General features: G+C 39.4%; 1 protein-coding gene across 1 annotated transcript in view; it reads left to right on the forward strand.

Moving 5' to 3' along the window:
• stxbp5a (syntaxin binding protein 5a (tomosyn)) overlaps positions 1 to 24,407 on the forward strand; it is a 74,678-nt gene that overhangs the window by 24,255 nt on the left and 26,016 nt on the right. The window contains exons 3-7 of the mRNA XM_079474062.1: positions 2,366 to 2,447; positions 4,642 to 4,742; positions 14,242 to 14,376; positions 19,050 to 19,113; positions 21,678 to 21,761. Coding sequence (XP_079330188.1) covers positions 2,366 to 2,447; positions 4,642 to 4,742; positions 14,242 to 14,376; positions 19,050 to 19,113; positions 21,678 to 21,761 — 466 coding nt within the window. The remainder of the gene's footprint in view (positions 1 to 2,365; positions 2,448 to 4,641; positions 4,743 to 14,241; positions 14,377 to 19,049; positions 19,114 to 21,677; positions 21,762 to 24,407) is intronic.

Here is a 24,407-nt window from a genome sequence, read left to right on the forward strand (position 1 = left end):
AAATGGGACGTGAGAAGTTGCTACAATCAAGTATCATGACAGTTCTCAGCTCGTGTATGCAAGTTGTTATGTACAAAACATTCATGAAATTTTAGGCTACTAAGATAATTTACGATACTTAAAAAGCACAATTAAAAGTAAAACCTTTTGAAAAACTACAATAGGGCTAATCATTATATTTATAAGCAATGGGATAGTTGTTGTTTTCAAGATGCAAGATGATAGCTTCTTTGTTTGACAAATATGCATTCTAATGAAAACAGCCAAAACGCACGATTCAATGTTTTTTTATTTGTGCGATATTCGCTTGGGAGTGGAAGACGCGCACTGGAGCCTTCGAGATTGTCTGGCTTTGTGGGGGCAGAAGACCACTGGTTCTTGCATCTGACAGATCTGAAAGAGAGAAAAAATGTATGATGCATAAGCAAACATAAAACTGCGTGTGCTTGATTTAAGCAACCTGAAATGCAAGATTAGCAGGATTAGATCCCGTTTAGAAACAAGCATCCGTCTCCTCCACCACAGACCATTTTCTCTTGACCTAATTGAAAAGTATTTACACATTCAATACACATTTTATTGCGCTGCAAAAACAAAAAAGATCAGTAGGCCATAAATTAACACATTCATGTATCTCAAACAAAGTGCTTTAAGACTGAAGTCTGATTCATTTTGTTTAGATTTAAATGCATTATTAAACCAAAGTCATTTATAGCACCAACAATACTTTGTGTAAAAATAATAGTGAAACAATAATAATTCATTATTTGCAGACATTTTTACAAAATATAAATATCCAGTAAATAATACAAACCTCAGCTGGAGTTTGTTTAGCTGTTGCAGTGATCCCTTTACAAACAGTTTTTCACTTCTTCTGATTTTGCTTTTCAAGGTTAAAGTTTACATATTCTCCATGTCGCAAAATATAGGGGCGAGGCATCTACACCCTAAATTACCATCGATTTCACCCGCTGCATTTATCAAGGTACGATCATTCCTACGATGAGATCGGCGGCATACGAATGTTTGATGAATCAGACGTGAACCCTGTCGTATGATGATCGTGCCTATGGATCTGCGCTCATTTCTACGTTAGATTGATAAATGAGGCCCACTGTGTCTGTCTATATACCTGCTTTCAAACCTGAAGCAGGCTGTGTCTGTGTTTTAATCCTCCCCAGTGTAAGACTCCATTGCATAGATCTTCATGCATACTTGAGGACTCCTGTCTGTCCTTGTCTCATACACTTCCAATATCCAGCGATCAGTCGTTTCATCTGTTTTAATTGTTTCTTAATGTAAACGCACTTGGATTTTGCACCCCCACCTTTCTGTCTCTCTTCCCTTGCTCTGGAGAATGAATGCGTGCAGCTTCCAGGTTCCCAGTAGAGGTTATCATCAAATTATATCTCTACAGAACACACACACCCTGCCTGCCAAGCTGACATAATGTAGTTCATCCATAAGCACGCTAAGACATTTCACAGACAAGGATTTAGAGGCAAGCACTAAACAGAAGTTTTTTCTTTATTGTGTTTTTACCCGACTATGGTTTTGTGAAATTTAAGGCTGAAATTAAAGCTTACAATAATATATTTAGAAATTCTTCAAAATATCTTATTTTATGATCTGCGGAAGAAAGAAACTCATACAAGTTTGAAATGACAAGTAAATAATGACAGAATTTTCATTTTTGGGTGAACTGTCCCTTTAAGGGTGATGTCTTAATGTTGGCTGTATGTGGTGTAGATGCGTTTTTTTTTTCTGGTGTAGGGTTCTATAATTACGGTGTTAATGATTGCTTTTTTCGTACAAAGGACTGTAATTGGCCCCTCTCATAGTGAGCTTTTTAAAATCAGGAGAACGATTTGTCACTTTGTGTGTTAAATTCCTTGTTAATAAGGAACGATTACAAGTGTTAAAGAGTATACAGTCTTTGTAAAGGGAGAACATGAAGTTTGACACAGTAAAATGACATGCATGTAAAGTGATACATAGGCTGTTTTATTTTATTAGCTTTTTTGACAGGGACTGACAGATTTTTTTGTTGTAGATTTTTGGGCCAAAGGGATTAGCAGGGGGAATTAATTTATGTTTTCCACAGATGATGAAGAATGACTGGCATGGCATGCGTTTTATGTTTAAATATTTAAAAATACATTACTTTACATTATAGACGTAGATGTAGACGTAGGTTGGACTCAGAACTAACCTCAGAATTGTGTGACTCCCCAACCAGAATGGATCATTTCTGAGAGCCTTGATATTTAATATTTAATATATATATATATATTAATAAAATGTAATATCATATTTTCAGTCAGACTTGATCTGCAGTTCTCTCCTTGACTCAAAACACTTTCAGATTCGGCCGGCCCGGTGTGGAGTGTTACTGTCAGCATGAGAGCGGAGCAGCCGTCATCCACCTACAGTTTCTCATAAATGAGGTGAGCGTTTCTCTTTTTTTCTCTCATCCGGAAAACGAGGTGAGCGTTTCTTTGTTTTTCCCTGGTATCCTGCTCAGCCCCATGCTGAGAGCCTTTTCCACCAGAGCTCCAAGAGGCTGTTTAAATAATCCAGGATGAAGCCTCAAGAGGCTTAGATGATCCCTCAGCTCCGAGCCTTTGCTGCCATATACACTCTTGTCCTGCAGAGTGGCCCAGGAGGGACCCTACAGTAGAACCAGATATTAGCATTTCATCCCCTAGAGTGTTGCCAGCAGCTGAGACCGTGGGAATCTCTTACAATAAGCTGGCTTGTAGATAGTATTCCTTAGTGTCAAAACCATTAGTTTACTGTTCACAGGAAAATTATGTAAAAGTATGTTTGTATGCTGGGGAATTGAACTCAAGACTTCAGCGTTATTGCACCATGAGCTGTTAGTTGAGTTTAAGATTGACATGTTGCATGACTGAACTCCGAAAAGGTGAGATTTATTTGAGCACCGTTCCTGAATGCATATAGAACATTTCTTTAATAATCACTTAGTATGAATTTATACCTTTTAATAATCAGGATTTGGTGCTTGAAGTACTTGAAAGCACAGAAAACCATACTTATGAAGAGGCGCTTGAAAAGTGCTTAATTTTTTCAAGGCAATATAAACTAAATTACCAAATAATTATATACCTATACCTTTTTGGAATTGAATCATTAATGCAGAATTTCTGTGGTAGATGAGATCTCTATTTGTAGTCCTTGAAAATAAAACAAGATTGAAAAGTCTTTGGAAGTCCTGTAATTTCAGTATTCAATGTCTTTTAAATGATGTCACGAACCCTGTAATATGAATTTATAGATAATCCGTACAGTGATTTCCTGAATAGTTTGTTGTACTTATATACCTTAGTGTAATAACACCTACTGTATATTCATATTTTGTATATTTTTAAATAAAATGTTATATTTGATCGTATATTTGAGTGTCTTTGTAATAATGCCTTCTATATAAACTTCATATTTGTTATGTTTTTAAATAAAATTGATAAATGAATATATTTTTACAAATATTTTATAAATGTATAAATATAATAAAAATACATTTATAAATGAAAATGTAAAGTGTTAATGAGTCTGAATTACTTTAGGACAGAGCTACAGATAGAAACGTGTATTTGTATGTTTTTCGATGAGCAGACCAAGCAAAACCTGTACGTGCAGACACACACCTGGGAGAAGCACAGACTGTTTTATATTCAGCCTTTTACAGCCAGGCTGTGTGTGTTTGGTCTGAATATGCCAGTGTCTAGATGGAAAGGAGATATTCTGCGCTAGCATCTCTCCTCCTTCCTTCAGTCTGTCCCACCCACACTGTCTCTCTTTCGATGTATTTTTCCACTCTGTCCTGTCTCTCTCACACATACAGTATATTCACCACCCACCACTGTAGCTAGAATCTTCCAAGCCTCCAGAAATGTTACAGAATAAATTGTTTTTTTTCTGTTGGATTAAAGTGTGTGTGTGTGTGTAACTTAGTGGCGTGTGGAGGACTTCTTAAATCAGCAGGCAGTGTCTGGTCTCTTTGAGTAGAAGTCCATTTAGCGTTTATATTGTTGCATTGTTAAAACAGCTTGTATAACACTTTCGAAATAAAGAAGCAACCATTAATATGTATGTTTATATTAACATATTACTAATTAAAACCAAATTGCGTTGCAAGTATTTAAACATTTCACAAATAGCTACACAATTATAGAAAGCAGTATATTTCTTGTAGCTTTATTTGTTACTGCAAACTGTTGTTCACCTATTATTTATAGTCACCTTTTCGGACCATTAGTTCTCAAATGCTCCAGAAAAAATCTAATGATGGATTCAGGCTCAGAGGTGCACCTGTAATTTAACTTGAGTGCTCGCTGGAAACCGACTCACTTCACTTTATAGTCAATGTCATTTCAAGTACATTCAGATTTGGAAGTGACTGAAAGTGGTGTTGTCGAGTGGGATTAAAAGGCATAGTCCACCCAAAACTGTTAATGTTGCCATCATTTACTCTCATTTCAAACCTGTAGGTCTTTCTTTCTTCTGCGAAACATAAAAGAAAATATTTTGCAGAATGTTTGTACCCGAACAATGGCAGTTCTATTGACTGATTTTGCGTCCATACAATAGATGTACTCTAATTCTCTCTTTCTATTATAGGGGGCACTGGTGAGTGCTTTGGCCGATGATAGTATCCACATGTGGAACCTGCGACAGAAGAGACCAGCAGTGCTACACTCACTCAAGTTCAACAAGGAGAGGTCAGCCACACTTACATTATCTCCACTTGCTCTGAATGTGTGATGCTGATCTGTTTTAGTGATACATTACCGCATGTGTCTCCGGCAGGTCTTTTTTTGAGTCTGTAGGTTTGCAGTCACACCTGATACCTCTGTTACTCTCTTACTCTATTTCACATCAGCTCACTGTTGGTACGCAGGTGCAGCTCAGAACACACCAGTCGTTTCTGTGTTGGCGACAAAGTGATGCAGTAGGGCATGTGTAGTCACAGTGTTTGCACACAAAGTTTGCACAAGTGGGGGGGGCTGTGGTAGTGGTATGAGACCCACTTTGGGGGGGGGGGGTGGAATATTCAGACCTTTAGTAGTGAATTAGAGAACATTGTTCACGAGGATGTGCCTCTCAACTCCACTTTAGCTAGCGTTCTATTTCGCCTACCAAAGGGCACCTGCCTGTGAGAGCAAGCCTGTGACGCTTTCCGGTTCCCGTCAGTCTGGGAGTTTCACGGGAGAAATAACATAACGGGAGGTTGGCAGGAGATGGGTGTGAAAAACAGGAGTGTGGAAAGTACCTCAACCCTGTACCTCATTGACTTTCATTCTATGGACACATAACCACTGTGAAATTTCTCAAAGTATCTTCTTTTGTGTTCCACAAAATGTAATTTTAGTTAATTTTTTATTTGCTGCTAGGAGGATTGAAGCTGGAGAAAGCAAAAGAGAGAATGAACAACAAGATTATCTTTTAAGACATTTTAGTCAGACAGTTATTGTTTAGTCAAATAAATGTGGAACAGGTATGTTTTGAGCTATTTTTTTTTGTCAAGGATGCTGCGGTCTGGGTGGAGGCTGGCAGTTCATTCCACCACAGGGGAACGTAATAAGAAAAGGCTTTTGCAAGTGATTTGGTTTCCCCGCTTTGAATGAACAACCAGGCGTTGCTCATTTTCAAGACCGAAGATGACGGGAGGGGATGTAGACCTAGAGCAGTTATTTAAGATAAAGAATTTGCTGTTATCATTTTGAAGGCCAGTGTCCGCGTTTTAAACTTGATGCGGGTAGCAACTGGCAGCAATATATATATATATATATATTTATATGCTATATGAGGAATGGCCTGATTTTCCTGATGTTGTAGAGCACTTACCTGCAAGTTTGAGAAGTTGGTGCGATGTGGAAATTTCAGCTGGTCGTCAAACATCACCCCCAGGTTCCTCGCAGACTTAGTGGGTGTTATAATTGAGGATCCGAGCTGAATGGTAAGGTGGTGTTCAATTGATGTGTGGGCCATGTATAACCAGGAATTCTGTGTTGGAGAGGTTGAGTTGTAAGTGATGCTCTTTCATCCAAGAAGAGATGTCCAGAAGGCAGGCAGAGACACGGCAGAGAGGGATGGGTCATCGGTGTGCCTTAAGAATTTGACCCTGGGAGGTGGTATAAATCGAAAAGAGGAACAGAGCAAGAAATGATCCCTGAGGAACTCCAGTGATCAGTTGGTGAGATCTGGATGTCTCGTCTCTCCAGGAAACCTTAAAGGATCTGCCTGTGAGATAAGAGTAAAACCAGTTGAGTGCAGTTCTAGAGTTGCCCAGTTTAGAGAGAGTGGACAGCGGGATCTGGTGGTTCACAGTGTCAACAATTTTAACTTTATTTTAAACTCCTTAATACTAACTAAGCACTTGGTTCTTAAACTGTGTGCATTACATGTACTGTGGTATATGTGTAACATACTATAAAGGTAGACAGAAAATGGAAGCCTACTTTCCAATTGAGAGGAATAAATTCTTGTGATTTTAAATGGTAAGAATGTGGTTTCTATTTGGAGTATTTTATAGAGACATGTTCTAACTTCAAGTGATACTTCTGCAAAAAAAAATGAAATTCTATCGTGATTTATTCACTTTCGAGTTGCTCCAAATGTGAATAAATGGCTTTGTTCTGATGAACACAGATAACGATATTTGTAAGAATGCTTATATCCGATCAGATCTCAACACCCATTGATTCCCATAGTAGGAAAAATTACTTTATAATTTTTTTTTGTTCCTGGAAGACATTTTATAATTAGTTTTTTCCTACTATGGTAGTCAATTGGGTGTGGAGATATGTTTGGTTATAAGCATTCACCAGAACAAAGAGATTTTATACATTTTTGGCTGAACTATACCTTTAAGGACACTTCAGTAGTAGTGTGGTGAGAGTTGCAGACTTTGTGAGACCTTTCATGGCACTCTATAGCTATAGATCAGAGCAGGAAGGTTGTAACCTTCTGATGCGCTCTGGACAGCTGTTGACTCTAATAAGAGATGAGGCAGCCCTTCACTTATAATCTGCACTGCTGCTGTTGATGAAAGTGACAAGTCGCCGGCAGCGTATTTCAGGGTCGAACAAGTTCTTGCCAAATACTGTGTGTATGTGTGTACACGTCTAGCTGTTTCTCTCTGTGTGTGTGTGCCTCAGAAACAGGAGGCAGTGGGCATAGGTATAGTCAGTGATGTGTGTGTACCTGACATTTATAAAGTGTCTCCTGCCACCACGTAGCTTGTCCCTGAGGAAACAATGAGGCAGCTAAGCCCCCGAGTTCTGACGAAGTGTCTCTGTGATGAGCTATTAAAATCCAGCTAGTTATTAAAGTAGCAAAACATCAAAGTTGTACAAATTTAGTACTCGTGGAATATTGGTGTTGTAGCACCGCTTGTACTGTAAAGTATATAAGGTGATATAGCAAAAAAGAACATCTGTTATTCTTGACTATTTTTCCGGACTTTTCACAGAATTCTCTCCCTCTCTTTCCATTCCTATTTTTTCCCTATTGTGATAGTATTACGGCTTGTATTTTTTTGATATGTTAATCATTTTTTAAAACTGAAACTGGCAGCCAATCCTGTGAATACAGCTTACAACCAGTTCTAAGTATTATACAAGCATTCACCCCTCCGAGATCTTGCTGGGAAAAGATTCTGCTTGGTTTTTGGGGAGAAACAGAGTTGAACCTGCTGTCAGGACAACACGGCCATCAGACTTTCTGAGAAGCTGTCTGAGGATGTTAGAAAAATCCAAAAAGGGAAAGAGAGCGGAACAGGCTGTTATAGAACGTCCTTGTCTGTCTGTCTCCCGAAGTAGACGTTTAAAGTACTTCTCTAAACATTCAAACACATTCTGTAGGAGAACAGCGAGAGATGCTTTCATTGCACATTGACTGAAAATGCTTGTGCTTGCACTCAAGACATGAACTGTTTCACACAGTAAAAAAATGTGACTGATTTAAGCATGACACATTTGTCCCTGTAAGCATTTACAGAATTAAATGAATTTCAGGCTAATTTAAGCAGGTTCTATCCTCGTGTTGTAGCTGTTTTCTGGTTGTTATGCGCAGCTGGCCCTTTGTGTATATTATATGGCTGGCTTGCCTGTGGCAACATTTTGGCAATTGATTTTGATTCTTGGCATTTTTTTCAGAGCCCAGTTATAAGATGTATTTAGAGCCAAACAAATTTAAAAAAATGTACAAGTCAAAGTCTTGTCATTTTCTACTTCAAAGCCCACCGAATCCATTGGGTGTCCTTACTCAATTATTTCGTTGCATATGTATGCATGTACAGAAATGTTTTTTAGGCAAAATGTGACACACAAAAGCACAAGCATTTTATCAACTCATGGATCTGCATGATTTAAATGAGCGAGCCTGTACCCGTCACGCACCTTACCGTCAACATAACTTCTTGTCAGCAGTCTCTGTTCCTTACCTTCATACAGAAACAGCGCAAACGCGATGACAGCGTACACCCCCATTGCAGAGACATTTTGCGTCATATTTCAATATTGATCACGGCGCTACATAACCATAAAATACGTCTACATAACGGTGTTTTGCATTTGAGGCGATTCACGCAAAAATATTAAAACGATACCTACCTATAACACACACCTACTCGGGGCTCCAGACAAACTTTTTTTACTAGGAGCACTATAGCCCTTGACTGAAATTTTTAGGGTGGAAGCAACAAATTTAGGGCAATGCAATTATTTAATTATTTCCCCCAAAAAACTGTATTACTGATACTGTCAAGTTACTTAATAATCACAGATTTGGTTCTGTTTATTTAAGGCAGAGTCTACAAAGAAGCTTTGTTATTGATTTGTGTAATCTAAATTCATTTGAACCAACAGAAATTGTGTTTGTCAAAAACTATATATTTCTTATTGTTAACCGTGTTACCCATTAAAGCTAAATGAAAGATTTCGTGTTGCTACGTTCTTACTAGTGTTTTCAAAAAAGTTGGCGGTACCTTAAGTTGTGATGAGCCGATAAGCGCGGCTCCGATCCACAAGAGATGCGTGCAGAAATACTTCAGAAAACTGTGTTTTGTGGTGAAGGGTGGAAGCATCCGGATTTATTTCAACGAGTCCATGTGGTAAGTTTCGAATTCTGTTAGCTATTGCATTATTAATGTTGTAGCATACGTCAAGTTAAATGTTACATTAAAATAAATGTCCCTGTTAATTTGTTAGCGCCAATGCTAATCCAGTCAAGTGTCCTTATTAACCATTTAATGCTTATACATCCGAAATCTATGCACTAGAATGACTGGCATTGTGTATGTTGTTGATATCATTAAGTCTGGAATAAAATATATTCTTGAATATTTAACTCTATTTGGTTTAAAAGTGGCAAATTTAAACCAAATAAAGAAAAATCTATCTGTTGCATTTATTATTTTAATACACGGTTGCCTTTATGCAAGTAATCTTGTGTAAATGCAGTATAAGAAATGAGGTTTGTTCTAATATTGCATATGCATGTTCAATACGTTGTCTTACTGAAGTTTATTCTGTTTGTCTCTTTACAGCAGCAAACTGGGGTGATGTTCAACAGCACGAAAGACCCCAGTGAGCACACAACAGTTTCAGCAACAATTAACTTGAATACTTCATGTATACAAAATGGTATTGTACTTGTATTTTGCATTTTGTACTTGTGTACCGTGAAATTTTACTGGTATTGGTACCGACCACTGAAATTTTGGTACAGTGACAACACTAGTTCTTACGATGATTTTATTGGGTGTTAAGGACACTTCTACTCATGTTCACACAACAAGTAAATATAACGTGAAATAAAACTTAACAAGAACATTCGCCTTTCATCGTTCTTGCTGTGAATGGATTTGAAATGATCCAGCGCTGTCTCCAAAAACGTTTTAAAATGCTTTAAAAAACGTCTTGTATATCCAATCATCCGTCATCACAGCAAACAGTGACTCGTAGTAATCTGTTCACGTTGTGTGTGTGTAAACTTGTCAAGACAATCTGGATTGTTCGCGTCCACGGCAGCGGGAAACATCAGTGACGCGAGTGACCCCACCGCAGTTGACTATCACACACAGCCTGCACTGGTGGCGGGCTAAAAAAATCACATTATTGATGCGCATGTAAACGTAGTCAATTTTCCATGTTTTTTTTTAAATGCATCAAAACAACAGGAAAATTATTATTTAATAGAATTAACTTACAACAACATTCGATTTTCTTTTTTTAAATACATTTATCATACAATAAAATAATAATTTGAATTAATATTAACATTAATAAAATAAAATATAAATAGTTTTATTTAAACCATATACAGTATAGTTATACACAAACAAACACAGACCGTAAGAAAGTTGCAGTCTGGGCACGCACGTCCGTTGAAACAGTCGATATAAGTATATATAAATATAAGCGTCCGTTTATTAATCTATCATATTTCTGTTACAATTTTTGGACAGTTTCAAGAATGAATGCTTAGTGAATAAGACCCAGTGTTTTAGAGAGAAAACCTTGGTGCCCTAACCCCTCCTGGTGCCCTAACCTGAATGGATTTGCTCTTGTGTTGTTTGTGTATTTGTGTGTGTGTCCCTGCAGGAAGGCTAAGTAAAGAGCAAGCCAAATGTCAGGGGTGCAGGGCATCCGTCTGTCATGCTAATACGCTCATTATCACACTGTTACAGAAGCCATCTGAACACAAACACACCTCTCAGTCTAACACGTGGAGAAGTGATGATATTTCTCAGTGCTTTTGTGCGGAGGCACACTTTTCCTCTAAACTAACAAATAAAGTGTTACATGGCAGGAGAGAAGCGGTGGTTGTGTTTGTATGTGTTTATCTTCAGATATTCGGTCCAACAGGCTGAATGTAAGTGGGAACTATGCTGATACACAGAGGTTACGCATCTGGTTCATGTAGTAGATTGTAAATATCAGCGATATTGTGAAATATAGTCATGTAAGCCACTTTATCCTTATTTTAGTTTAAGAAGCCATAACAGAAAAAAGGAGTTAATATGGCCCCAATCCAAAACGGTTATTCTTGTACAAACACTGTATTTTGTAATTTAATTTATATTGCCTTCAATAATTTCAGCACGTATCTCTTCATAAATGCAGCCATTTACTTTCAAGCGTCCTGAAAAATGGGATACAGTTTTCCAGGACCCAAGTTTTCAAGGTTTTCCAGAACTTTCCCGGACTTTCATTTTTAAAGGTTTGCAAGACTTTAAAGGACTTAATTTTTTCAAGGTTTTCCAGGAAAAAGATGTCACATTTTTACTTTGGGGAAGGAGATAACTTATTTTCGTAACTCTCTCTGTAGAGCAGTTTTTCCGTTCTACTGTAGAAAGAAACATCATGGCAAATTCCATGCAAGGGGTCCCACGGTGTTTGTAGATAGAAATGGTTCATTCTAAGGTAATAAAAATAAGGCTTCATTTTGTAAGGTCTTTAAACGCCTCTGAAGACATAATTATGTATATTATATTACATTTCTGCAATATAGATCCACCAAAAAATTACACACAATAACATAATGGTTTGTTCCTCTGATCCATTAGGCAGGGGGAGGCAAATTCACGAGGATGTAATAATATTACATTTTGATGGTTGTATCCTCTTGACCATACAAAATATGATAGAAAACGAATATGTTATAGATGTTTTATATAAACTTCTTGGTATTTGTTGGGGGCCCCCTTGTTTCCTGGGGCCCTAAGCGGCCGCTTACTTTGTTTATTGGATCAGTCCGCCCCTGATTATCTTTCTTGTCTCTACAGCTTTACAAGTGATTTCAACAATGTTTCAGATTGTCAGCATTAACTCTTTCATTACATTTAACTATACTTATCCTATACTGGATAGAATAATGATCCGAGGTACGTTATCCAATGTAAAAAAAAACAAAATAATTTTTTTGTGTGTGAGGCTTAACGTTGGGTTATTCAATGGAAAGTCGTCGCCATAATAAAAACAGATGCATTATTATTTGGCATTTTGTCTAGTCATTGTGGAATTGATGTGCAGATGTACCCTTGCAAATGTCATGTTAAATTCTCTTTATGTGATCACACATTTGCAATGATGTGATAGATGTGATTAAATTTGGCTTCCGTTAATGAATGAATTCATTAACAAAGATTCATTACGCGTAATTATGCAAAAGGTAACAGAAATGACCTTCCTTCTCTTTCTCTGGCGTGTGTGTGCATTATCCGAAGTTAAATACATTTTTTACGTTTGATACTTAAAGGTCCAGTCGGTAATTTGTTGGAGGATCTATTGACAGAAATGCAATATAATAAACAAATTTTGTGTTCAGACTGATTTCTATATATTCCTTACGTAATGAAGCGTTATGCTTTTATTACCTTGGAATTAATTCTTTCTCTCTAGACTACATACACACATGGACAGCCATGTTTTGCTTTATTAAACCACATTAATAAACACACACACACAGATTTACATTTGTGGTAATATTGTGCAGCAGTCAACCTGTGGTATGTTCGTGTCCATCCACAATCCTTTATGCAAAGAGAAGATTCAGAATTGGATGTCAGCGCAGTCATCATGGGCTTACTAAGGGTCTGATTTTGTGTTTACATGTCACGTCTTTGACATAAATGCTTCATTGAATAAGAGATCTCATTTATCATGTTAAATAAGATTCATTTTGTATTACTTCTGAATGACTTGCAAGTTTCTCTATTTTGTTTGATTTCTCCTTTTCTATGAGGGAGAAAAATAAAAGTCAGCAGCCCGAGATATGTTGTGTTGTGTATTATTGTCTTCTCCCCTCTCGTGTGTGTGTGTGCGTGCGTGTTTGACAGACAGAGAACCGAAAAGTGTTCAGCTTGATGCATGATGTTTCTCTCAACACTCTTCCTCTCATGAATATATTTATAACGCTGCAAGGTGCCGGAGTGAAGTGTTGGGTGCAGGTCTGTGTGCGTGTGAAAGAGGTGAGAGGCAAGCCGTCTACACAGCACCAAAACAAACCAGGCTTTTCTTTTTCTTCATTAAAATTGTTCATCATTTGCATCACTTCTTTCATAAACCATGTTTTTATGAAAAATTATGCTTTCGATAATGCCGGGAGTGAGTAATATGGATGTTGTAGTGTTGATTAAACAGAAACTAAATCTTTGACTCCAATAACTGAGCTCCCTGCACTTCTGTTCATTAGGGACGTACCGCAAAGTACATTTGAGTTGAGCAAGCACAACTCCTCTAAGCGTTGTTTTTGCTCTGGAATAACAAAAGTTATGTGTAAACATGATTGGCAGTAAAAGTGCACCGTTCATTAATTGAGCATGTGATTGTCAATATCATCAGCCTGTACTGTATGTACTAAATTTTGCATTCAGTTATTTTTGACGAGGCTTATTTTACCAGCAGCTCCCACAGGAACATGTTATTGCTTCTGTGCTCGTGGTTGCTCTTTAACAGCACAGGAAACTTAATGAGGTTTCGGCTATGTTTTATTTATCAACTTTAAGACGTGTCTCATAAAACAGTCTCATTTGTTTCTATTTTTAGATCTTCTATGCTATTTTTGACATCAAAAGGTGTAAAATGTGTGTGTGTAGGGGCATAACTTCAAACCTTGATACTTTTAACTTTGTTGAATTAGGAGAACTTAAGTTTTGTAATCGCAGGCTTTAATACATTCAGTGCAAAACAATTGTGTTTTGTTTAGTTGTAAACATAAAACACATTTTTTTTGAGAGTACAAATTGCATAAGATATTAAAACTAGTTTTCAGGAATGTGCGTTAAATTAAGTTGTTGACCCACTGGCGAGGTTTTTGCCATAAAGCTCATTTATTAAGGTTTATAGTAAGTTTAAAATGGGGAAAAAAAAATATTTCCTAGTAGGGTATAAAAATAATCTAATTCAAGACATATTCTCCAGTTTTAATGTCATAAGTTTTATGTCTCAAATCTGTTTTGTCAAGAGATGTTAAAAAAATGTATTACTGGAAAAGAAGTCAGAAATAAAATAAATTTGCAGTATTTAAGCCATTTTTAAGATACTTTATATAATTTTGGAAGGAACATAGTGAATGAGAATACCCCAGATATTTATCTCAGTCGCAATAAGCAAGGTTACTTTTGTATTACATTTGACGTGATATCTGTGTAGCAAAAGCAAATGTTTTCTGAGCTGTTCTGTTCTTAATTCTTTAATTCTCTTTTTTTCTCAGGATAACATTCTCTCATCTGCCCTTCCAAAGTAAATGGTTGTATATCGGCTCGGAACGAGGAAACATCCACATCGTGAATGTGGAGTCCTTTACCCTCTCAGGATATACCATCATGTGGAACAAAGCCATTGAACTGTGAGTGAAACACGCACCTTTTAAGTTATATAATATATCCCTGAACCCTGGAAACTGATTTCATCGGTCGTTGTTACATCGGTCATTTTTACTCTAGTCTTGTTATGTTTTTTTGTAACTTTTTTCCATCAGATACCATTTTTATATATGCTTGATATTTACAAATAGGTGCTTTGTCTCTGTTGTCTCTCTCCCCTTCCCTCTTGACTTGCTCTCTCACCACCATTCTTTAGAGTTGTTAAATTATTAATTCAAACATTTTGTCAGCAGTTTTGTTTTCCTTCATGACCCGCTGAAAGGCCACAATGCCTTTGTGACCCAGACAGTGTTGATACGCACACATACAGTCATGCATTTACAGGTGTCACATCAGATGAATGTTAGTATAGGCAGGTGTCCTGTCTTGACTCTTTTGTACTCGCACAGACACAAGCACAGTGTCCCTCGCGACATAAAGGCCAGCTGTTGAATGAGCTGCTCAGCCCTTAGCTGTTGTACCTGTAGCGAAAGACTAAATGGGAGAGTCAACATGATTTGTCTCTCACGTCACTGAACAGAGGATTTTCAGCACTCGCCTTCTTTCCATTTTCAAATTTTTATTTTTGGTTTAAAAAAAAGGTGCTTCGCAATGCTATTGAAGAACAGTTTTTGGCAGAGGGTTCCATAAATAACCTTTCTGTTTCACAAATGGTTCTTTGTAGTAGAATAAGGTTCTTTAGACTAGAAAAAGGCAAGAAAGAAAATCGCTCTTATAAGAACATTTGACTTAAATGTTTTCTGTGGCATCACTGTACATTTTATACACTGTACAAACATTTTATTTTACAGTGTATGTGTGCTTAACAAATGTATTGGAACATCACCTAAAGTAAGGTTTGTGCCACATATGTTATTTTGTTTGATTTTACAAACTGAAGAATACAACCCAATTATTGGCTTTGTCATAGCTTGTCACAGCTTCCAGGACACGGCACATTTCTTCAAATTGGTTTTGACAAAATTAAAAAGCAATGTCAAAAAAATTACTATAATAGTTGATTGATTCAAACGCCAACCTACTTTTCTATATACATACATGCACAAATATATTTCACATTACAGCATCTAACACAGGATGGTGTATGTGTGTGCACGTGTTGAGGAGGGAGAAATCTGGCATGTCACTCTGCTGTGGGGTGATAACACGCTGCTGGGTGATGTTGGCATGATGCAAGTCGTTGAGAGAAACAGTTTGCTCTGCAGGTGTCGGGAGGTCTGACTTGTTTGCTTTAAAAGGGGCATGTAGGTTGGCACTTGACTGCGTAGGCTGTCGAGGGATTAAAGGCTGGCATAACGGAATGGCACGACGCCACATTGTCAAGGGTGTATTGCAGCATGTTACAGAGGTTTCAATAGCAGGTGGCCTCAATTTTGGGGCCGCGCCCAGGTGCAGTGCACTATGGCACAATCCCGCGGCCATGCCCTTCAGACAGACAGAATCCGTCTAGACTCTCTATGTGTCCGTATCTGTTTGCAGGACCGTGATCTGTCATAAATCTAGATCTCAACTGACAAAGACAGTGATGTATGTGTCTCTCCTTGGCCAAGGTTGAGCGGGCAGCAGTAGGTTGCGAGGCATGCTGGGATTGTGTATGGATTGTAGCGTATAGTAAAGTCATTAAAAAAGGTATATAAAATGCTTTTATGACATCAATAGAGAGGGTCTTTTAACTGCCTGACATTCAATATGGACGACAGGTGTTGCTGCTGGTGAAATGGATGCACTTACAATGTGAGTAAATTGCATCTTGGATTATGCTCGCACAAACAGCAGGTTGGGTTGGAAGTCGATGTCCTTGATTCTTTTTCCTGTTGTTTTTCTCAATAGCAGGAAATTAAGCTTGAAGTCAACAACAATTGGAAAGGAAGGGAGAGAAAGACACTGTCTGGAAATGACAGATAAACACATATGGTGTAATAATTATTTAGGACTACAGAAGAGGGTTGTCGTGTATGTAGGTGCAGTGTATGAAATTATGTAACGGTAAGATGTCTTGAGTGAATGAGACACAGCACAGAGTGAAGGTGGAAGTTAAAGAATGAGACTTTGCCCATCCTATTCCTGTTGCCATGGTGATCGGCTCTCTTAAACCAGCCTGCTCCTCTTAAAGTAAGGGCTGACAGGAGGACGGAATTGAGAGAACAAAAATTAGGAATTTTGAGGTAACAGTTGCCCAATCTCTCTTTACACAATTGACATCTTCACCTCAGTTCACTTCTTGCTTTCCTGCCATTTTCTCTGTGTCGTCTATGACCGTGTCAACCAAAAACACACACGTGCACACATGCATGTTGGCATATGTGGTTTATAGGGTCTTTCTAAAGCTGTAATGGATATTGTGCTAGGCTAATCTGAAAGTGTCCTGATAAATCATGTTGATTTCATGATGCCTGTGTTATACCCATGTTTGATTTGTGTTCTCGTAAAGAGCATTGTGTTACATCATAGAGAAATCATGATAGGTGTATTGTTTGTTACATCCACGCATGTTTGATCCGTGACTTCAAGGGACCCTCTTGTCATTTTAAACCTCTGCAGAACACAGAAGAAGATATTTTGAAGAAAGTTGGTAACCGAACAGTGCCGGCCCCCATCTTCTACTGTATGAACACAAAACCAATGGAAATCAATTGGTGGCGGTTACCAACTTTCTTCAAAATATCTTCTTTTGTGTTTTGCGGAAGAAGTCATAAAGGTTTGAAATGACAAGAGGGTGGGAAAATGATGACAGAATTTGTATTTTGGGGTAAAAGATCACTTATTAAATAATAAACATATAATAATGTCTTCAATATCTAAGAAATTCAACTGCATCAGTTTCTTAAAACCCAAATTTCTTATATCAGTTTGTGTTACTATGGCAAGAGAATTTAGCAATAGAAAACCCCCTTAATACATATGTTATTGTTTAACGTGTTATTTTGTGAGGGCGAGAGCTGTCTCATGTCATTTTTATTTCTCCTGGGACCTTCAATTGTATCTCAAGCAGCCAACAAACACTGACAGAGAAAGAATTGTAGCAGGACCCCCGTCATCACCGTAACAGACATTTATGACTCTGCCCCTCCTTGTAGCACTGTAGTGCAACAGAATGTAGCTGGAGGGAGAGAAGGACCCCTGTCTATGCCACGGCTGTCACCACTATAGGCGTCTAAGACTGTGCCGAAGAACCGTCAACAGCACAGTTGGCCTGCTGGGTAGTCAAAGGGAACAAAAGGATAAGACTCCTGCCAGTACAATCAATGCCTTATGGGCAGCCACAGTATTGCTCGTCCCAGTGGCACCTATTGACAGCAGAGCGGCTTGTTTTGTGAAATATAGAGAGAGAAATGCTGTAAATGAAAATAGCAGAGTCTAATCCTGTCCTGCTTCTTTAAGATTTCATTAAAGAGAGAATTCACCCAAATATTTGTCATCATTTACTATCCCTCGTGTTGTTCAAATCCCCTTCTTTTGGTGTTTGGAACCGAAGAACTGAGTTTTGGGTTTTCTGGTAACAATAGGAGTGAACAGGGATTCTCTTCTGAAGCCTCTTAAGGACACCAAAACGTTATAAAATAACTCATCGTGACTAATGCTGTGTATCTCAAGTGTCCCGAAGACAAATAAATGGGTTTGTTTTAGAAACATAAAATATAATTTGTTAAAACCATAAAGTTTTTGATCTTAGTGTGTGCATTCACTAAAGTAAACAGCTGTCTGCGGGTTACATAACAATCGTGGTGTGTCAACAGAACAGAGAAACTGAGGTAGAAAAGTCATCAAATAATTTTATTTTATTTTTCTACACCAAATCCATTTGTGTGCCTTTATGACTTTTGAAATAAATGAGTCATGGAAAGTTTTTGTCCTTTTGAAGCTTGAGAAGAGGAACCCCAATTCACTTCCAATGCAACCTAACAATCCAAAACCCCACATACAAACACATCAGCACTTTGGTTCTGAAGATCAATGAATGCCAACTAGGGTTTGAACATGAGGGTGGTACATAATGACTAAATGTTCATGTTTGGGTGAACTATCCCTTTTATGTATGAAATACTTTCACAGAAGTAATGACGTTATATTATTTATTCCCTTTGAAGGAATGAGCACTTGTGGTGTTGTAACCATTCTTTTGTGTACCATCGTGTCATGGGAAACCCTGCAATGCTTTTATGTGTTTCATAAAACTAGCAGAGAAAAATCTTAATGTTAAGACTGCCTGCACGTACCAGTGGCTTTATATTGTGGATGGGAATAATCTGATTTCATTGGACAACTTCACAAAACTAGATTATGTCAAACATCTATCAGTTGAAACATCTTTCCATGACAAGAATCTCACTTTTGCATTCTTTTGCGTAAATCAAATAGTTTATTCTGATGTTCATGAAACATGATCTCAGTCCATCTACTTGAGTAAACTCATGCCATCAAACCTGTTTAGAAATCTTTAAATCTTCACTCAGTTGCTTAAAACGAAGAAAACAGTACCAATCATATTTATATATATATATCACATACATATTTCAAAATCACTTACATGTGCACAAATACCTCCTCAATTGTTTTCTTCCTCAATTTATTGTTCCGTCACTTACATTTACTAAAACAAAAGTCTCAGTCTTATTTCCATCTCTCCCTCCCACAGGTCCTCCAAGGCCCACCCCGGCTCAGTGGTTCACATTAGTGACAATCCTATGGATGAGGGCAAGGTAAGCAAGAACCATTAAACTGCATTAAAATGAATAAAAACTCCCTGAATAATTCATTTCCCCTTACGTTGCACAAAGCTCTTGTTTCCCTCCGTTCTAAACCCGGAAAACGTTGCTTTCCTATGGTGCAGCACAGTTCAGTAATTGGGTCTAATCTTACACAGCTTGTTAGCAAATTGTTGTTTTGGAAAACAAATGATGGAGGAGATATGAAGATGATGAGCAAATGTTCCAGTTGCTTCCAAATGCAGTTTTTAAAAATTGTATTTACCTTCACTATTTGCCAACACATCATTAGGGAGGCTTCCCGTGGGCTCACCACGTGCGGGAGGGACCATAGGGGGGCGGTGCATAGTGGATCGGGTGGCAGTCGAAGGAGAGTGCCTCGACAGCCCGATCCCTGGACACGGAAGCTAGTTCTAGGGACGTGGAACGTCACCTCGCTTGCGGGGAAGGAGCCTGAGATGGTGCGTGAGGTTGAGAGGTTACGACTAGAGATAGTCGGGATCACCTCTACGCATGGCTTGGGCTCTGGAACCACACTCCTTGAGAGAGGATGGACACTTCATCACTCTGGAGTTGCCCATGGTGAGAGGCGGCGGGCTGGTGTGGGTTTGCTTATAGCCCCCCAGCTCTCCCGCCATGTGTTGGAGTTTACCCCGGTGAACGAGAGGGTCGTTTCCCTGCGCCTACGGGTCGGGGTTAGGTCTCTCACTGTTGTTTGTGCCTACGGGCCGAATGGCAGTGCAGAGTACCCGACCTTCTTGGAGTCTCTGGGAAGGGTGCTGGAAAGTGCTCCGATCGGGGACTCCATCGTCCTACAGGGGGACTTCAATGCCCATGTGGGCAACGACAGTGACACCTGGAGGGGCGTGATTGGGAGGAACGCCCCCCTGATCTGAACCCGAGCGGTGTTCAGTTATTGGACTTCTGTGCTAGTCACAGTTTGTCTATAACGAACACCATGTTCAAGCATAAGGGTGTCCATCAGTACACGTGGCACCAGGACACCCTATCTCCTCAATCCCACTGTCACGTCTTCCACTGAGGAAGCAGAGGCCGAGGGCTCAGAGGTGGACTCGTCCATCACCCAAGCCGAAATCACTGAGGTAGTCAAGAAACTCCTCAGTGGCAAGGCTCCGGGGGTGGATGAGATATTCGCCCTGAGTATCTCAAGTCTCTGGATGTTGTGGGGCTGTCTTGGCTGACACGCCTCTGCAGCATCGCGTGGCGGTTGGGGACAGTGCCTCTGGGATGGCAAACCGGGGTGGTGGTCCCTCTTTTTAAGAAGGGGGACCAGAGGGTGTGTTCCAACTACAGGGGGATCACACTTCTCAGCCTCCCCGGGAAAGTCTATGCCAGGGTGCTGGAAAGGAGAATACGTCCGATAGTAGAACCTCGGATTCAGGAGGAACAGTGTGGTTTTCGTCCGGGCCAATGAACGCTGGACCAGCTCTACACCCTCTACAGAGTGCTGGGCTAAAATAATTACGAACAGAACCGGCGACAAAGGGCAGCCCTGCCGGATAGGGTGAGAAGCTCGGTCACCCGGGAGGAGCTCGGAGTAGAGCCGCTGCTCCTCCACATCGAGAGGGGTCAGCTGAGGTGGCTTGGGCATCTGTTCCGGATGCCTCCTGGACGCCTTCCCCGGAAGGTGTTCCGGGCCCGTCCGACCGGGAGGAGACCCCGAGGAAGACCTAGGACACGCTGGTGGGACTATGTCTCCCGGCTGGCATGGGAACGCCTCGGTGTCCCCCCGGAAGAGCTAGAGGAAGTGTAGGGTGAGGGATGTCTGGGCATCTCTACTTAGACTGCTGCCCCGCGACCTGGCCCCGGATAAAGCGGAAGAAAATGGATGGATGGATGGATGGATAGTTAGGGAGGAGTTTAGAGAATCTCAGGTACCTGCTGGGTTTTTTTATGTATGACAGACTGCCTTTCTTGGGACCCCTCATAGGGGTCTTCTGGAGTTCTGCTAGTAATTTCCGGCCCCCTGAATCCAATCCATAACAGGCTTGCTCACTTCCTAATGGTTTTCAATGTGCTTATACTCATTGTCCCTACTGGCTGACAGAACAATGACACTTTAGACATTCCATCTCTGAATGTCTACGAACCGGGTTATGACAAGAGTTGTCATGTAAAGCAAAGTTCACCAAAACATTTTCTTTATCTGTTACTCATGGCATTTTAAACCTGTACTGTACTACTGAGTGACATTTTTTTCCGGTTGTGTTACACAAAGTAAAGGAAATAGTACACTGTAAAAAAAATATCTGTTAAAATATAATATTCCAGAAGCATGGGCCTGAATGGCCATGAAAAAAAAAACTTTTTTCAACTGGGGTGTTATGTTTATTTTATGGGATATATATACCAAAATATCAAAACTTAAGAACCACAGCATTGAACTTGTATTTGTTGTACTGGCTGTTCCAACTGTACATTTCTAACTCGCATAGTTTATGTTCAGTCACTGCATGAACCCGTGATTCACCTCACATGAATCAATATATAGGTTCAACAGACTGAATGACTGTTTTGTATCTTTCTTCACCTGGCAGCTCATAATAGGATTTGAGTCTGGGATCGTAGTGCTGTGGGATTTGAAATCAAAAAGAGCTGACTACCGCTACACTTACGATGAGGTATGTATTGTGACACAGTGCTGTATTCCAGGCTTCTGTCGCCCGCAGTGACAGCGATGCCGAGAATATGGAAAAAGCAAAGATCAAATATTCATGAAGTGTTTTGCTTTGAATAAAGGAAGCTTATTAGATCTCTTTAGGTAAGCGAACGGTTTGTTCAGCTTGGTGCTACAGCATCAAAGAGCACCGCTATTTGGTGGAGATACTATGAGAGCGTGTAACCCCCGTTTGAGTATTAGGTCCAGCTTTTGTATTTGCATCTTCAGTGTGGGAGAATACTGTGTTTCGGGACTCATGAATATGAATTAGGTGACAGAACACAAAAAATATATTTTGAAGAACGTTGGCTTACGAAACAACGTAGGTGCCCATTCATTTCTATAGTGGGTCTCTTAAGGGTACCGCCGTTGTTAGGGAACCGGCATTCTTCAAAATATTTTCTTTTGTGTTTGGCAAAAAAAGTAATACAGGTTTGAATAAACAAGAGGAAATGATGACAGCATATTTTGTTTTGGGTGAACTATCCCTTTAAACTGGCTTTTTTTGTCAAAAGTGGCACTCAGCCTACATTAGCTATTATGATGAGCATGATGCGCCAAAAAAAAGCGCAAAGGAATTAAGGAACCGACACACTTTCAGACACAAGTACACATACCCATGTCTCATTATTTACATTTACATTTACATTTATTCATTTGGCAGACGCTTTTTGAACGCTTATAATGAACGCTTCATTATAAGTCCTTTCTTCAACCTCTTGTGTGTGTGCATGCGAGGGTGTGTGTGTGAGAGAGAGAGAGAGAGAGAGAGAGAGAGAGAGAGAAAGTTAATTTCTCGGAGGACAACTCATCTGTACCCTGATGAATGGCTGTGCCTGGGTGGATGTCTGATTCATTCCTGCTTTCATTTATCTTGATTGATTAGTACAGCAGAGATAAATGTCCCACAATTCATTGCTCCATAGGGTTGCAAGGTGTCATTTCGGCTCTGCGGCGACCCATAGAAAACAAAAAACGCTAATGAGATCTTTATAATATCTTAATTGTTTCTCCTAGACAGAAATGTGGATGCTGCACATTGGTGGTGGTTGAGGAGCGACGCCCCTCATATGATTGTAAAGCGCTTTGGGTGTACAGCAGTACACAATAATCACTGTACAAATGCCTCATTCATTCAATGGGATTAGATCTATACGCTTCTCATAGTTTTCGCCTGGGTTTAAGAATCTAGTCATTGTTTCTTCTTTACAGTTTTGGATGGAAACTGTGCTGAGGTTTCAAAAGTCTACTAATGTTTCAACTCATTTCTACCAAAATGCTAGTTCTATATTTTCTATACACTCTTACTGTAGGTCTCACTTTTATATGACACTTTTCTTTCTATTTTCGTTTCTCTGGCTCAGATTTAAAAAAAAGTTAGTTAATACTCGTAGGCATACTCCAAATGTAAATTCTCGCACGAATTACTCATCCTCGAGTTGTTCTAAACCTGTATAAACTTCTTTGTTCTGACGATCAAGATATTTTGAAGGATTAAGGAAAACAAACAGTTGCCTTTGACTACCATGTTTTGACTACCCCAGATATGTCAGTTGCTCACGTTCTTCTAAGAAATTGTTTTTGCGTTCAATAGAACAAAGAAATGTATACAGATTTGGAACTGCTTGTGGATGAGTAATTCCTGAATTTTCATTTTTAGGGGTAGTATCGCTTAAAATAGATACTCAGGTACTTAAAGTCTCCCGAGCTATAAAAGAGCAACCTCTGAGCAATAAAAGCTTTCCTCCGGGGAGAAGCGTTCAAGCCACGAAGTGCCGACGTTTGTCCATCAGACCCCACGCAGCGCTTTGTTGTTTATTATTATGGAGTGGAGAACAGGAAAGGTTCAGACGGTCTGTAGTTAAAGAAGAGATTGCCTGGAAACCTTTTTATCTTTGAAGGGGTCACAGAAGTGCAATAGACAGCAGAATTCTCATCAGATCAGATCATGGGAAGCTATTAGCGCTGAAGGGGTCACTGAGGTACACTGAGCAGCTGAATTAGCACTGAAGCGGAAATGAGCTGCTGTGCTCTTATACATGGATGGAAATCCTAAAATAAGGAAGACGCAGTGCAAGCATCCGATTCGAGTAGCATGAAGGACTTACAGGAAGTGTGTCGGGCTGTGTCTCTGTATGGTTTGCACGGAGACGTTCTGATCATTTTTGAAAGTGTACAACTTGAAAATCTCAAGTGAAATCTCAAAACCTCAGCAAACATTATTAATTTGTCTGTTGATGTTTTTATTTGTGTGTGTTCACTTTTCAGTGGTTCAGGAGTTTGTTATAATGAGAAACGGAGGCAGCAGACCCTTTTCTGGGTGCATTGACTTTAACTGGAGGAATGATGTGTTTTGGGTGTGTGAGGGCTGTGGCAGCTGTATTTTTGGACTGGAGAGGTTATGGGTTTTGGCTACCTGCTGTAAAGCCTTCAGACCCTTCTCGCTGTAATTGGGCCTCTGTGTGCTCAAATGTGTGCGAGGGGCTTGACAGTGTCACAGTTCCTTGTCTTTGAGCTGTCTGTGTGGACTTACAGAGAAGACGAAGATATATTTACAACTGTACACACTGGTAAAATACAGGCGAGGTCTCTGTCTTTAAGGTATCGT

Source organism: Barbatula barbatula (genome assembly GCF_947034865.1).
Source record: "Barbatula barbatula genome assembly, chromosome: 15".
NCBI classification, from domain to species: Eukaryota; Metazoa; Chordata; class Actinopteri; order Cypriniformes; family Nemacheilidae; genus Barbatula; species Barbatula barbatula.